At 41.3% G+C, this 13,158-nt stretch overlaps 1 protein-coding gene across 1 annotated transcript in view; it reads left to right on the top strand.

Moving 5' to 3' along the window:
• LOC139312977 (ophiophagus venom factor) overlaps positions 1-13,158 on the top strand; it is a 117,662-nt gene that overhangs the window by 9,785 nt on the left and 94,719 nt on the right. Inside the window, exons 4-11 of the mRNA XM_070938223.1 lie at positions 294-364; positions 1,277-1,356; positions 1,915-1,997; positions 2,525-2,615; positions 7,512-7,614; positions 8,181-8,301; positions 10,404-10,519; positions 10,892-11,038. Coding sequence (XP_070794324.1) covers positions 294-364; positions 1,277-1,356; positions 1,915-1,997; positions 2,525-2,615; positions 7,512-7,614; positions 8,181-8,301; positions 10,404-10,519; positions 10,892-11,038 — 812 coding nt within the window. The remainder of the gene's footprint in view (positions 1-293; positions 365-1,276; positions 1,357-1,914; positions 1,998-2,524; positions 2,616-7,511; positions 7,615-8,180; positions 8,302-10,403; positions 10,520-10,891; positions 11,039-13,158) is intronic.

The raw sequence follows: 13,158 nt of genomic DNA, 5'->3' as shown, positions 1-13,158 counted from the left end.
TTACCGTAGGTGGTGCTTTTGTCTCAGATACAGAAGATCCAGGCTGAAGTAATCAAGAAACATTGTAATAAACCCATTGGCCTTTAAAGTGCCGAGGATGCTGCTGTTTTGGCCAAATAGACTAATCAGCTGTTTTTCTAGAAACTGTCCCACATCTGCTTTTTAGGATTTACAGTGAAGCTGGCAGACAGCCACAGAATATCAGACAATTTATGCAAACTTGTTTTTTTTACAATGCAAGCCCATATCTCCTGAATTTTACCGCAAATTACAGTTAGTCTCTTTTTTCTTAGTGCGCTATCGTGTCTTTTCTGTGGATCACAACATGCACAAGATGGACAAAACTGTGATTGTTGAGTTTCAGGTGAGAATCCTGTCTGCAATCCTGTCTGATTAGTATAGTCCCCTGAACAAGGAATGGTTGTTGATTCTTCTTTCCCATGAAATCATGGCAGGTAGACCCAACCAATATATGAAGCTTTGATTGGCTAACATTTTATATATGCATTTTCCCTAAAATGTTTAATTTTAAGCTCTATGCTAAATATTAGGCTGTATCAAAGGTTTGAAAAGTTTCACTATGAAGCTGAAAAATAATGCTGAGGTTGAATGCATGTGTTTCGTGTGTGCATGTATATGGTGGGGATAGGAGCTAGTTGTTTACTACTTCCTGTTTTGTTAGCAGTAAGCCTTTTTTCATCTGCACCATGTTTTTCTTGCCCAAAAGGGTGGCAAATGGGCAAATATAGAGCCGAGGTGGCGCAGTGGTTAGAGTGCAGTACTGCAGGCTACTTCAGCTGACTGCTAGTTCAGCAGTTCAGCAGATCAAATCTCACCGGCTCAAGGTTGACTCAGCCTTCCATCCTTCCGAGGTGGGTAAAATGAGGACCCAGATTGTTGGGGGCAATTTGCAATATGCAATATGCTAACTCTCTGTAAACCGCTTAGAGAGGGCTGTAAAGCACCATGAAGCAGTATATATGTCTAAATAATAATAAGTCTAAATAATAAAATGTTCTACTTTCAAAGCAAATTAGTTTAATTATCTGTTTTGTATTATCAGTTGATATTTTCATCTAGATGAAAATTCAAATAATAGTCTTGCACCTTATATCCCAGTGCCCCATCTGCTGGGTTGTATTTCCTCTCTATTTTATGTCATCACATAGAAAATCTAATATTCCAGATGGATTTCAATCATATAGAATGCATAGGAAATAATATGCAACATTCTACATGTTTTCAACACACCTGTATTTTATTTCCTTGTGCCCAGACTCCCCAAGGCATTGTTGTCAGTTCTAATGCAGTTAACTCAAATATGACCCGGCCTTACACTTTACCAGAGCTTGTCAGGTAATTTAATATGGATATTGTCATAAGGAAAGCTGTTTTGAAACCAAGCTGAAACTCTGATGTGGGGGGGGGGACCATTTTTCTATTAAAGATTGGTTAAAGAAGGCCATATAGTATGTTCCCTTTTAGCTTATTTTTCTAATCGATTACTAAAGAAAGAAAAAATCCAGGTTTGATGTTTTGCATTTGTCCATCACATTTCTATTTCCTCTTATTTTTTGGAGAAACTGGAGCAGCAGAGGTGGGGCTATAATGTTATTTGTATGGCAATTCTGTGAAGCTGGGTGGATAAAATAATAGATACAATCTTATCACCACCATTTAAGTGAGTAAGAGGAAATTTAATGCAGAAGTAAGAGTCACATTTCAACTTCCACAAATGTGAGACTGAAGAGTTCTGAACCAGGCATTTTCTTTCTCTTTTATACTTATTGTCCATAAGACAAGTAAACCTATTAATATCAGGAAGAAGCCTTGGTTCTCTTGTTCATATATTTATTGTCATAAATCGGTTATAAAGCCAAAGCAATGAAAAATATTTTCATTTTCTTGCTGTAGTTTTGGGACATGGAAGGTTGTGACCAAATATGAACATTCCCCAGAGGAGAGTTATACTGCATATTTTGATGTCAGGGAATATGGTAAGAAGGATAATCTCTTCTCTTCTCTTCTCTTCTCTTCTCTTCTCTTCTCTTCTCTTCTCTTCTCTTCTCTTCTCTTCTCTTCTCTTCTCTTCTCTTCTCTTCTCTTCTCTTCTCTTTCCACTCCCTAATCCTGGATTTCTTCCCATTCCATTTTGTGTTTAAAAAAAACTAGTAGAAATGGAAATGGTTGCTATGATTGCTTCTGAAAAGTTATGAGAGCCAATTTGGTCTAGTGGTTAAGGTAGCAGTCTAGAACTCTGGAGACCGTGAGTTCTACTAATGTCTAAGCCATGAAAGCCAGTCATTCTCTCTCAGCCCAATCTATCCCACAAGGTGGTTATTGTTGTGGGGAAAATAGGAGGAGAAAGATATGTCGGATATGTTCACTGCTTTGAGTTACTTGTAAAAACAATAAAGGTGTGATATAAATAAATAAATAAGAAAATATATTAAATAAAATTGAGTAAATAAATCTTCCTGTCAGTGCTAGACGTCTACCCTTTCACCTGTTTCATTTTCTGTAGTGTTGCCAAGCTTTGAAGTCGATCTGCAACCATCAGAGAAGTTTCTTTACATTGATGGCAACACAAATTTTCACGTGTTTATCACTGCAAGGTATGCTTAGTTATAAATAGCTAAAGAAATTTATTTTGGCACTGGGTAACATCTGCATGAAAGGGATTTTTCTTTGGGTCATAATATTCAGAAAAATAAGATTTGGATATTAGTCCTGATTTGAACAAATTTACTTGAAAATTGTTTAACTAATACATTATGTCAGGGTTCCAAGTAACATATCCATAGCAAAAAAAACCTCTGAAGCACGCAATTTCCTCAAAAAATAGGTTTACTGGATATGTCATATTGGTACAGGCTGGTGAAAACTGACTGAATATTCCCACAGTTTTCAACTAATTAAAAGTAAACGTTTGTCACTTTCTCAAAACAATCAGTCACATGGTCCAATCAGGATACTGTCCAGTTTCTAGGTGACGCTAGTCCCCTCCTTCTGAGCACCTGCAGGAATGTCCTTGGTTCCCAAGAGAAAGTATTTTGTTTTGACTACAATAACCCACTTATCTCTATTCCCCCCTCCCTATCCCTCTTCTCCAGTGTGTCAGCACTGAAGTCTCAAAATGGCCTCAGTCAGGCCAGCTTCAGGCTTGAAACATTATTTATAATATTGCAAAATACCTGTCAGCACATTCCCCTGCCCCCAGTAACTGAAAAAAGATCAGTTAAAATTTTTAGGCAAGAACTTTCATTTTACTATTAATCAATATAATAATAATAATAATAATAATAATAATAATAATAATAATAATAATAATAATAATAATAATAATAATAATAATTTTATTTCTATACCGCCCTTCTCCTGAGGGACTCAGGGTGGTGTACAGCCAATTTAAAAACACAAGACACAACAATGATTAAAAATTAAAATAATTAAATAGATTTGGCCGGTTTAAAACCCCAAAAATTTAAAATACCCCAATTTAAAATTATTATGTTGATAGCCTGGCCTAGCGGAACAACAGGGTCTTCAATGCGCAGCGAAACACCCGGAGGTCGGAGATCTTACGTATTTCCGGGGGCAGTTCATTCCACAGGACTGGGGCTCCCACAGAGAAGGCCCTCCCCCTGGGTGTCGCCAGCCGACATAACTTGGCTGATGGCACCCTGAGGAGACCCTCTCTGTGGGAGCGGACTATTGGTGGCAGAAGACGGTCTCGAAGGTACCCGGGTCCTATGCCATGGAGCGCTTTAAAGGTGGTAACCAACACCTTGAATTGCACCCAGAAGACCACTGGGAGCCAGTGAAGCTCGCGCAGGAGGGGTGTCACGCGGGCACAACGAGTTGCGCCCATAACCACCCACGTGGCCACATTCTGGACCAGTTGGAGCCTCCGAGTGCTCTTCAAGGGGAGCCCCATGTAGAGAGCATTACAATAGTCCAGCCGGGAGGTGACAAGGGCATGAGTGACCGTGTGCAAGGCGTCCCAATCCAGAAAGGGCTGCAACTGGCGGATCAGGCGAACCTGATAAAAGGCCCCCCTGGCCACGGCCGTCATATGCTCTTCTAAAGACAGCCATGCATCCAGAAGGACACCCAGATTGTGAGCCCTCTCTGTGGGGGGCAAAGATTCACCCCCAATAGTCAGCGATGGCACCTGCTGACTATATTGGGACGCCGGCAGCCACAGCCACTCGGTCTTGGATGGGTTGAGTCTGAGCCTGTTCCTCCCCATCCAGACCCACATGGCCTCCAGGCAGCGAGACATCACATCAAGGGCATTGTTGGGGTGGTCTGGGGTGGAGATGTACAGCTGAGTATCATCAGCGTACAGATGACACTTCACCCTAAAACCACAGATGATCTCACCCAGCAGCTTCACATAAATGTTGAACAGAAGGGGCGAGAGGACCGACCCTTGTGGCACTCCCCATGCGAGACGCCTTGAGGTCGACCTCTGCCCCCCTGCCAACACGAACTGCGAGCGGTTGGAGAGGAAGGAGGAGAACCACCGCAGAACGGTGCCCCCTATTCCTAACCCTCTCAACCGCTGCAGCATGATACCATGGTCGATGGTATCAAATGCCACTGAGAGATCTAATAGGACTAGGACAGAGGAGCAACCCCTGTCCCGAGCCCTCCAGAGATCATCCACCAACGCGACCAATGCTGTTTCTGTGCTGTGCCCCCGCCTGAAGCCCGTCTGGCACGGGTCTAGATAGATAGCTTCATCCAGGTGCCTGGGCAGTGTCGTGCCACCACACTCTCAACAACCTTCGCCACAAAATGAAGGTTGGAGACCGGACGGTAGTTAGCTAATTCAGCCGGGTCCAGGGAAGGCTTCTTGAGGAGGGGCCTCACCACCGCCTATTTCAAGGCAGCGGGAAAGGCACCCTCACTCAGAGAAGCAGTTATAATCCCCTGGAGCCAGCCTCATGTAATCTCCCGGGAGGCCAGTACCATCCAGGAGGGACACGGGTCCAATAAACATGTGGCGGCACTAATCTTACCCAGAACCCTGTCCACAACCTCGGGAGCCACAGGATCAAACTCCTCCCAGATAATATTCTCAAGTCCTACCCTTGTCTCCTCCCCTGGACTCATCCAATCGGAGTCCAAGCTATCCCGAATCCGAGCGACTTTATCATGCAGGAATTGCACAAAATCCTCAGCGCGGCCCTGCAAGGGATCTTCCCACACTCCCCCCCAAAGAAGGGAGTGGGTCACCCTAAACAGGGCGGCTGGGCGGTTCTCTGCAGATACGATAAGAGCGGAAAAATGGTTAGATTTTGCCGCTTTTATCGCCACTAGGTAGGTCTTGATATAAGACCTCACCTGTGTCTGGTCGGAATCGGATTGACTAGTCCTCCAAATGCTCTCCAGGCGTCTTTTCCGACGCTTCATCTCTCTCAGCTCCTCAGAGAACCAAGGAGCCAATTGAGATTGGCATCGGGTCAGAGGCCGCAAAGGCATGACGCGGTCCAAAGCTCCGGCGGTCGCACTCTCCCAGGCGACCACCAGCTCTTCAGTCGAGTCGTGTGCCAGAGTCTCAGGAAATGGCCCAAGCTCTGTCAGGAACCTTTCAGGGTCCATCAGGAGCCTGGGACGGAACCATTTGGTCGGTTCCGTCTCCCTGTGGCAGGGGAAAGCGGTAGGAAAGTCTAAGTGAAGGAGCGAATGATCTGTCCATGACAAGGGTTTGATATCTAGGTCCCCTCTACCAAGATCATTCAACCACTGACCAGAGACAAAAATCAGGTCCAGAGTGTGTCCCCCTATGTGAGTTGGGCCTTGAACTAACTAGGTCAGGTCCATGGCCGTCATGGAAGCCATGAACTCTCGAGCCACCTCTGACGCCTCACCCGCAGACGGAAGGTTGAAATCCCCCATGACAATAAGTCTGGGGGTGTCAACCGCCACCCCGGCAATGACATCGAGTAGCTCGGGCAGGGTCGCTGCCACGTGGCAGGGAGCCAGGTACGTAGTCAGCAAACCCATCTGCACCCCACAGTCCCACTTCACAAAGAGGGACTCACATCCGGCTATCTGAGGAACAGTGGTCTCCCTCGGACAAAGACTCTCCCTAATAATCACCGCTACTCCCCCACCCCTCCCCTGGGCCCTTGGCTGATGAAATGCACGGAAACCTGGTGGGCACATTTCAACGAGGGGAACCCCCCCCCTTGGCCCAACCAGGTCTCCGTAATACCTGCCAGGTCCACCCCCCCTCTAAAATAAGATCACAAATGAGGGGGGCTTTATTAACCTGGCATTACACAACATCAGCCGCGGACCCTGGGCCTGAGACTCTGCACAACCCAGGACACGAGTCGCGCATTGGGGGCCGGGGTGCGTAATTGCTCGTATTCAGCGTGTGCGCACCCCCAGCACATGATATGGCCCCCTGCGCCCGTCATACCTGCCCCTCCCACTCATTGTTTCAATTACACAGCCCTTCCTATCGTCCCCCTGCTCCCTGGTTAAATTTCCTTTCACGACCCCTCTGTTGCAGCCAATCGACCCATCACCCCGCTCAGTTGCTATCTGAACCCCCCCCCGGGTCCACTTTTACAACCCCCTCCCTTCCTCCCGGGTCCCCTTAAAATTTTGATTAAAAATTTAGCTAAAAGAACCCTCAATCCCTTTCTCGCACCATGCCTCTTGAGACAAAACCATTATGTGAATCCTGCCTTTGCAGAGTAAGTGTTGCTAATATTGTTTGTTTCTGCAACCTATCTCTTATCATGCTTCTTCAACTTTATTTTTGATTCCCAATCCATTTCTGTTTAACTGATGTTGTAAATTTACCTTGAGCAGTTCATTGGCTTCATGCTGTTAGGCATGAAAAATAAGAACATTCTGCTGACTACCTCTGTAGACTTTATTTAGTTTATTAGTCTGCTTGTGATATCACTATCAGCTATGATTTCTCTTATAGCTTTGATGCTGCATCTTTTTTAGTGTTAAGAGTAGGGTGGCAACCCAGTCATAGCAGTGATCAGAGGAAAAATAATCAAATCCATTTTTCAGGGAAATATTAATCCCCCCCAATGCCCCCAATCCCATTATTTAGGAAGTTACAAATATGTTTCTTTCAGCAAACTCTTAGTTATTTTAATAATTGGTTTTAATTGTATTAAGGCTTTAATTGTCATGTGTTTTCTACGCTATATTTTTCATTTTTGCAAGCCACCTTGAGTGTTGGAATGGACAGAAAGGTGAAATTTAGAAATCAGAAAATAAAATGGGCAGAAGGATAAAAAACTGAATTTATCATTCCTCCCACCCTCAAATTCTGTTTTCCCCTGCCCAGCTTTAGCATCAGAAGTGACAAAAGCTTGGAGAAAGATGCCTGAATGAGTAGAACTGAGAAAATAAGGAGCTGTGAGAAATAGATCAATGCCCTCACTGATGTACCCCTCTTGTGTCAAAGAAGATCAGTAGGAAAAGCAAAGTTGTATAATTGGGCCTTTACTTTCATTGTGTCATTACAGGTACTTGTATGGAAAGAAAGTGGAAGGTGTGGCCTTTGTCCTCTTTGGAGTGAAAATAGATGGTGATAAAAAGAGTATTCCAGAGTCACTCATGAGGATTCCGGTAAAATGTAACAGGAGTGTTTGCATATAGAAGTGTGCTTATTTATTTATTTATTTATTTTTCAAATTTCTATACCGCCCTACTCCCAAAGGACTCAGGGCGGTGAACAGCCAAGATAAAATACAGATAATCCAAATATTAAAAAAGTCCCTTAAAATTATTAAATATTTCGGCCGAAACACAGATTAAAACACCCAATTTATAAAATCACAAATTAAAAAATTTAAAAAATTAATGCTTGTGGTTTGTTTGTCAGATCTACTAGGTAGAACAATTCCACTAGAAGGCTAAGCTACCATTATTGAGGCTGGCTATAATAACAGAATTTTGCAAGCCTGGTTGTGATATAATTCCCTCTCCTTCTAATAATTCAGTGAATAAGGGAGTGTGTGCCCGAGTTTCTTCTGAATGTTATCTGGATGTTCCGGACTTAAAACATATTTTACCCCTTGCTGCTTTGGCCACAGAACTTGCATATCTCCATCAAGGTGATCTTCCTTGTTCTAAACTGTGGAAGGCCACTTGATTTCCTTCCTTATTTTTACTTATTTTTCATTTATTTTCAGATTATTGATGGAGATGGGGAAGCAACACTAGAAAGACATAAACTACGTTCTCGATTTCAAAATCTCAATGATCTTGTTGGGCATACTCTGTATGCATCTGTAACAGTGATAACAGAATCAGGTGAGCAGGGGTGGGAGAAGAAAGAGGTGCTGTCACCAATTCAGGTCTGAGCCTTGTGCTGGGGCCGATGAAGAACACCAGACATGAGGTGCAGATTTGTTTCCTTTTATTGAAGCACTCCAAGAAAAAAGATCCTGACCAAAATGCCAAGGAACCTTGAACAGTAGAATTGAGAAAGCTTTATACATTTTCATTGAAGCAGAAAATGGGATAAGGCAGGATATATAAGAAATATCATTTAATAAACATTTAGTAATGATCTAACAATTATTCTATTAGTCTCTAGCTGTCCCTATTCCTAAACCTTTGCTAATTATTTGCTCCGGAGCATCTCTATTCCTAACTTCTAGCTGAGGTCTGCAAGATGCCTCTTTGTTACTTTTATCAGCTTTCTAACCACCCAGAATTGTTACAAGCATTAAGCATTCTTTGTTCTTGCCAGACAGACTCCACAATTACAGGCTTCCTGGTCTCCTTTCAAGTTATGCCACAACCTTGCTTTATTTTAGCAGACAGCCCAGCAGACAACCCTTTAAGAATATTGTACAAATTTTTGAGATGCTCCTTTGGTATTTTCCTTTAGTTGAAAAATTGCTGTTTCAACATCAGTCGGGGTGCATAAAGCTATTTTTTTTGAGTTAGATTTTCATTTTTAACAAATGATAGAATGTGTACATATGCATTAGATTTCTGTCTTTTCTCTATACCAGAAATGGTTTTTCCATTTATAAATCAATCCTATGATCTATAGAAATTTGCATTTGTGTTTTTAAATTCTCTAGAAAAGATTGATTTGTTAGGAGCATAATTGGGGAAGGTTATGATACTAATATTTCACATCATTTTTTCCAAATTTTAACAATACATTCCAAAAGGTTGTATGGGATTACGTCCAGGCTTTGTTGTATAAATGTTTTGAAGTATTTTAATGGACACAATATGCCTACTTGCAAAGCCACAAAAGAAAACAATATATTAAGAAATCCCTACTCCACATCTTCAAAAATTTTAAGATGCTAATTTTCTATTTATACATGGCCTCATTTCAAATACAAATTTTGCAAATGTGTTTTGCCATGAATTTAGAAATTTCCTAATTAAGGAGAGAGAGAATGTTTGAAAAATATATAATAATATAGGTAATATTGAGAAATACTGGTATTTCTCTACTTATGACTGGTTATTCAGCAACTGTTTGAAATTCCAACAAAACCCCCAAAAGAAACTTACTGTATGCCCTGAATTTGAAATTCCAACATCTGCCACTCCTCACATTCACATGACTGCATTTTGGGCATTCAGCAATTGGTCTGCATTTATTGTCTTTTGCAGTTCCCCCACAGTCACACAACCAAGACTTATGACAAGAATTGATACAAACTGGCATTTATGTCTGGTTCTGGCAAAAAATGTCCCATCGGAAAGAATGGCTTTGCTTAACGACTGTGACCTTTACTTTACAGTTGCTATATTCACTTAATGACTGCTGCAGAAAAGGCCATAATATTGGACCAGTCATGAGGTGATTTGCTTTATGACTGTCATGACTTACGCCTGTAATTACGGGGCTCAACTATGTTTTTAACTTGAGGACAAGCTGTAATCATTTTTGAGGATGCAATTTTTCCTCAGATATGTTGGCTTAATGAGTGCCATCATTTAAGACAAGGATTTTCAAACTGTTCCCCGAAACTCTATAGTTCTATGAAAATTTGATTAAGTTCAGTGATATTCTAAAGCCAAAAAAGAAGAGAGAGAAAAATAAAATCAGGCTTCCTTTGCTTTTTATTTTAACAAGTTCCTTAGTCTGAAAAAAATTGAAAATCCATGTTATAATGTATTAAGTTGCTATTTTGTTTTTATTTATTTATTTATTTACTTATAAGATTTTTATCCCACCTTTTTCATTTAGGGTTTTCTAGAAAAAGAGAGAGAGGAGGAAAGAAAAGAGAGAGAGGGAGAACAACTGTTAATGTACTGGATTTATTAGGTTTGAAACCGCTAGTGATACCTCCTGGTTCAAAATCTTTGCAGGATTTTTCTTTTGTATTTCTGAATTCGACTTCCTATTTTAAGTTGCATTCCTCCTTTTTGTTTTGCAGGCAGTGATATGGTAGTGACTGAGCAAAGCGGCATTCATATTGTGACATCTCCCTATCAGATCTACTTCACAAAAACTCCCAAATATTTCAAGCCAGGAATGCCATATGAACTGACGGTAATAGAAATTGAAGTCTCCTATTTTGTCAAAGAACCACCTTAGCAATATCTCCTTCACTTTACTGGGCTTCTAAGAGCTGTCCAGACTTGATTGTCCAAGATACATGTGGAGGTTTACTGTAAGTTTATCTTGGGGTTGACGCTGCCACTGTAGACACGCTGACTGCTATTTATGTTTTGGATGTTTTGCTGGAATATATTTGCACAGAAGTTACATAATTTATTAATTTGTAAGCCACCTGGAATCACTGTGTGAGTTGGGTATCCATATAAATCTTGCTAATGATTAATAAATAAGTGAATAAACTGATTTAAATTCAGAGGAAGCTGCCATGTTCCATGTTGAATCATCTCTTCTGGATTGTTTTAGGTGTATGTTACCAACCCCGATGGCTCACCAGCTGCTGATGTACCAGTGGTATCAGAGGCCATTCATTCTGAGGGAACCACTTTGAGTGATGGGACTGCTAAACTCATCCTGAACACACCACTGAACATTCAAAGCCTACCGATCACTGTAAGTCACTCTGACATTCTGTTAAGTCCCATTCAGTGTGCTGATGAGAGGGAATGTCATGTGGAGGGAGAGGGGCATTGCAGAGGAGTAAGTGGCAACTCAGTCCAGATTCTTTGTGTGAGAGAAATAGGATGAAGACAGCCTCTACCTAATACTTATCAGAGTATATTGTAGATACAGATAGTGGACTCCTCAGTCTGACAAGATTTTGTCTATAGGTTTGAAAGTAATAAAAAACTCAACTTGGGAAAAGTGTTATTCTTGGTTTTGGGCCTGACACCTATGTTGGAACATAGGGCCATCACAGTCTGGTGTGCAAATTGTGCACCACCCAATGGAATGACCTGAAGAGAGGATTATCAGTTACCAGTTACAAAGAAAGCGAAGGAGATATGTTATGTCAGTAACATGAGCTCACCCGCTTTGCCCATACACAGTCAGACTCTGAGAGCAGAGAGAGACTTAGCAGGCCTATGCATTGTGGAATTCTGCACAATGGCACCTTGGATGCCAGCAGCAGCTCTGCTGTTGCTCAGGAGGGAACAAGTGATGCAATGTCCATCTGTTTGCTGTGATGCGAACTGTTTTTATGCACTTTTGCAGGATAGTCCACACAGCTATGAAAGTCAAAGCAAGAAATACACGCTGTGAAGCCTTTATGCACATTGTGTCACTGGAGAGTCATCTTGGCTAGGAATGGACATGAATACATTATGTATGCCTGTTAGTGTAAAGAGGATCATTGTGTATAGGTTGATATCTGTATATTTGGGTCTATTGTTGTTGAATAGAGTGTAATATAATGACAATTTTCCTTTGTCTTCTTTTCTTTTTACAATGACCACTAGACAATGCAAATTAACTGATCATGGTATATTGTGTGGTCTGGTGATATCTATAAAAAGAAAGGAAGGTGCATCCAATTGTGGTCACCACAATATAAAAAAGATGTTGAGACTCTGGAAAAAGCACAGAAAAGAGCACCAAAGATGATTGGTGTGTGTATGTGTGTGTGAAGAATGTTCACAGGAAGTAGATTTGTCTAGTTTAGTGAAAAGAATAACTAGGGGTTCAGACTTCCAGTTTGGCGTCGCTGCAAGACAGTCATAGGGAGCGGGCTCCACAAACCTAGGCTGAACCCTCCTCATTGGAGGGCCCTTAAGGGCTAAACTCACCCTGAAGGGGTGACGAAAAAAGGAGGGGCACCTTGCATATCACGGAGAGCGGCAACTCTCCTGCTTGATCCAAGGCTTACCCTTCCATCCAACAACAAAGAGGAGAGGCAGCCATTATGGCCACCATGAAGCTGAGACAACTGAAGAAAGAAATGTGCTGGACTGAAACTGGGTGAGGTGATTTTCAACTTCTTTATTATAGATCTAAAGAAAAGAAAGAAAGAAAAGGAACTCTGAAAATATAGACTCTCTAAAGTGGTAAAAAATGGTGAATAAATACTTAGAGAAAGATTACAGACCTTAAAGAAAGGGAAACCTAAGGGAGAATACAAAATTTTTAAAATACAGAAAGACAGGACTTAAATATTTCATTGGCAATGTCTTGAAAAGATACTTTAAAATGCTGGAAAGATTTGGTTGATTATTGGAAGAAATTGCTTGAAGAAAATCTGAAAAGATTTTCAGCTGTTAGATTGGGTATAAAGTTGAAATTGTAGGTGATGATGCCATCTACTGGTGAAAGAATATACACTATATTTTTACAAGGCTGGAAATATCCTTGAAATAATTTAAGAATTGATAATACAGAGTGGGGACAAACAATACCTGGAAGACTGGGTTTTTTGCATACTGTTTTATACTTATTCATTTCATGGCTAAGGAGGACAAATTCTGAGACTTTTGAAAATTGCTAAGTAGAGTGCCTTACAAATACCTGGAATTATCATTGAAATTAAAGAGTTGACTATGTGGTTTAGGAAGACGTGGGGAAACCTGCTGGATCACCTAAGATTATAGATGTTGTCTGATAACTGCATAAAGAGGCAAAAGAAGGAAAATTTAAAAAAAAAAGACTTATTGGAGAACTTGGAAGGAGTAAACTGACAGTTGACAACTATAAAGAACTATAAATATTGTGCATCCTGAGGAATAATTTTGGGACTG

This window comes from Pituophis catenifer, unplaced genomic scaffold (assembly GCF_029215685.1).
Source record: "Pituophis catenifer annectens isolate HBS135680 unplaced genomic scaffold, rPitCat1.0.hap2 SCAF_2, whole genome shotgun sequence".
Lineage (NCBI taxonomy): Eukaryota > Metazoa > Chordata > Lepidosauria > Squamata > Colubridae > Pituophis > Pituophis catenifer.
The sequence above is the reverse complement of the archived record's forward strand: the minus strand, read 5'-3'. Positions and strand labels throughout refer to the sequence as shown.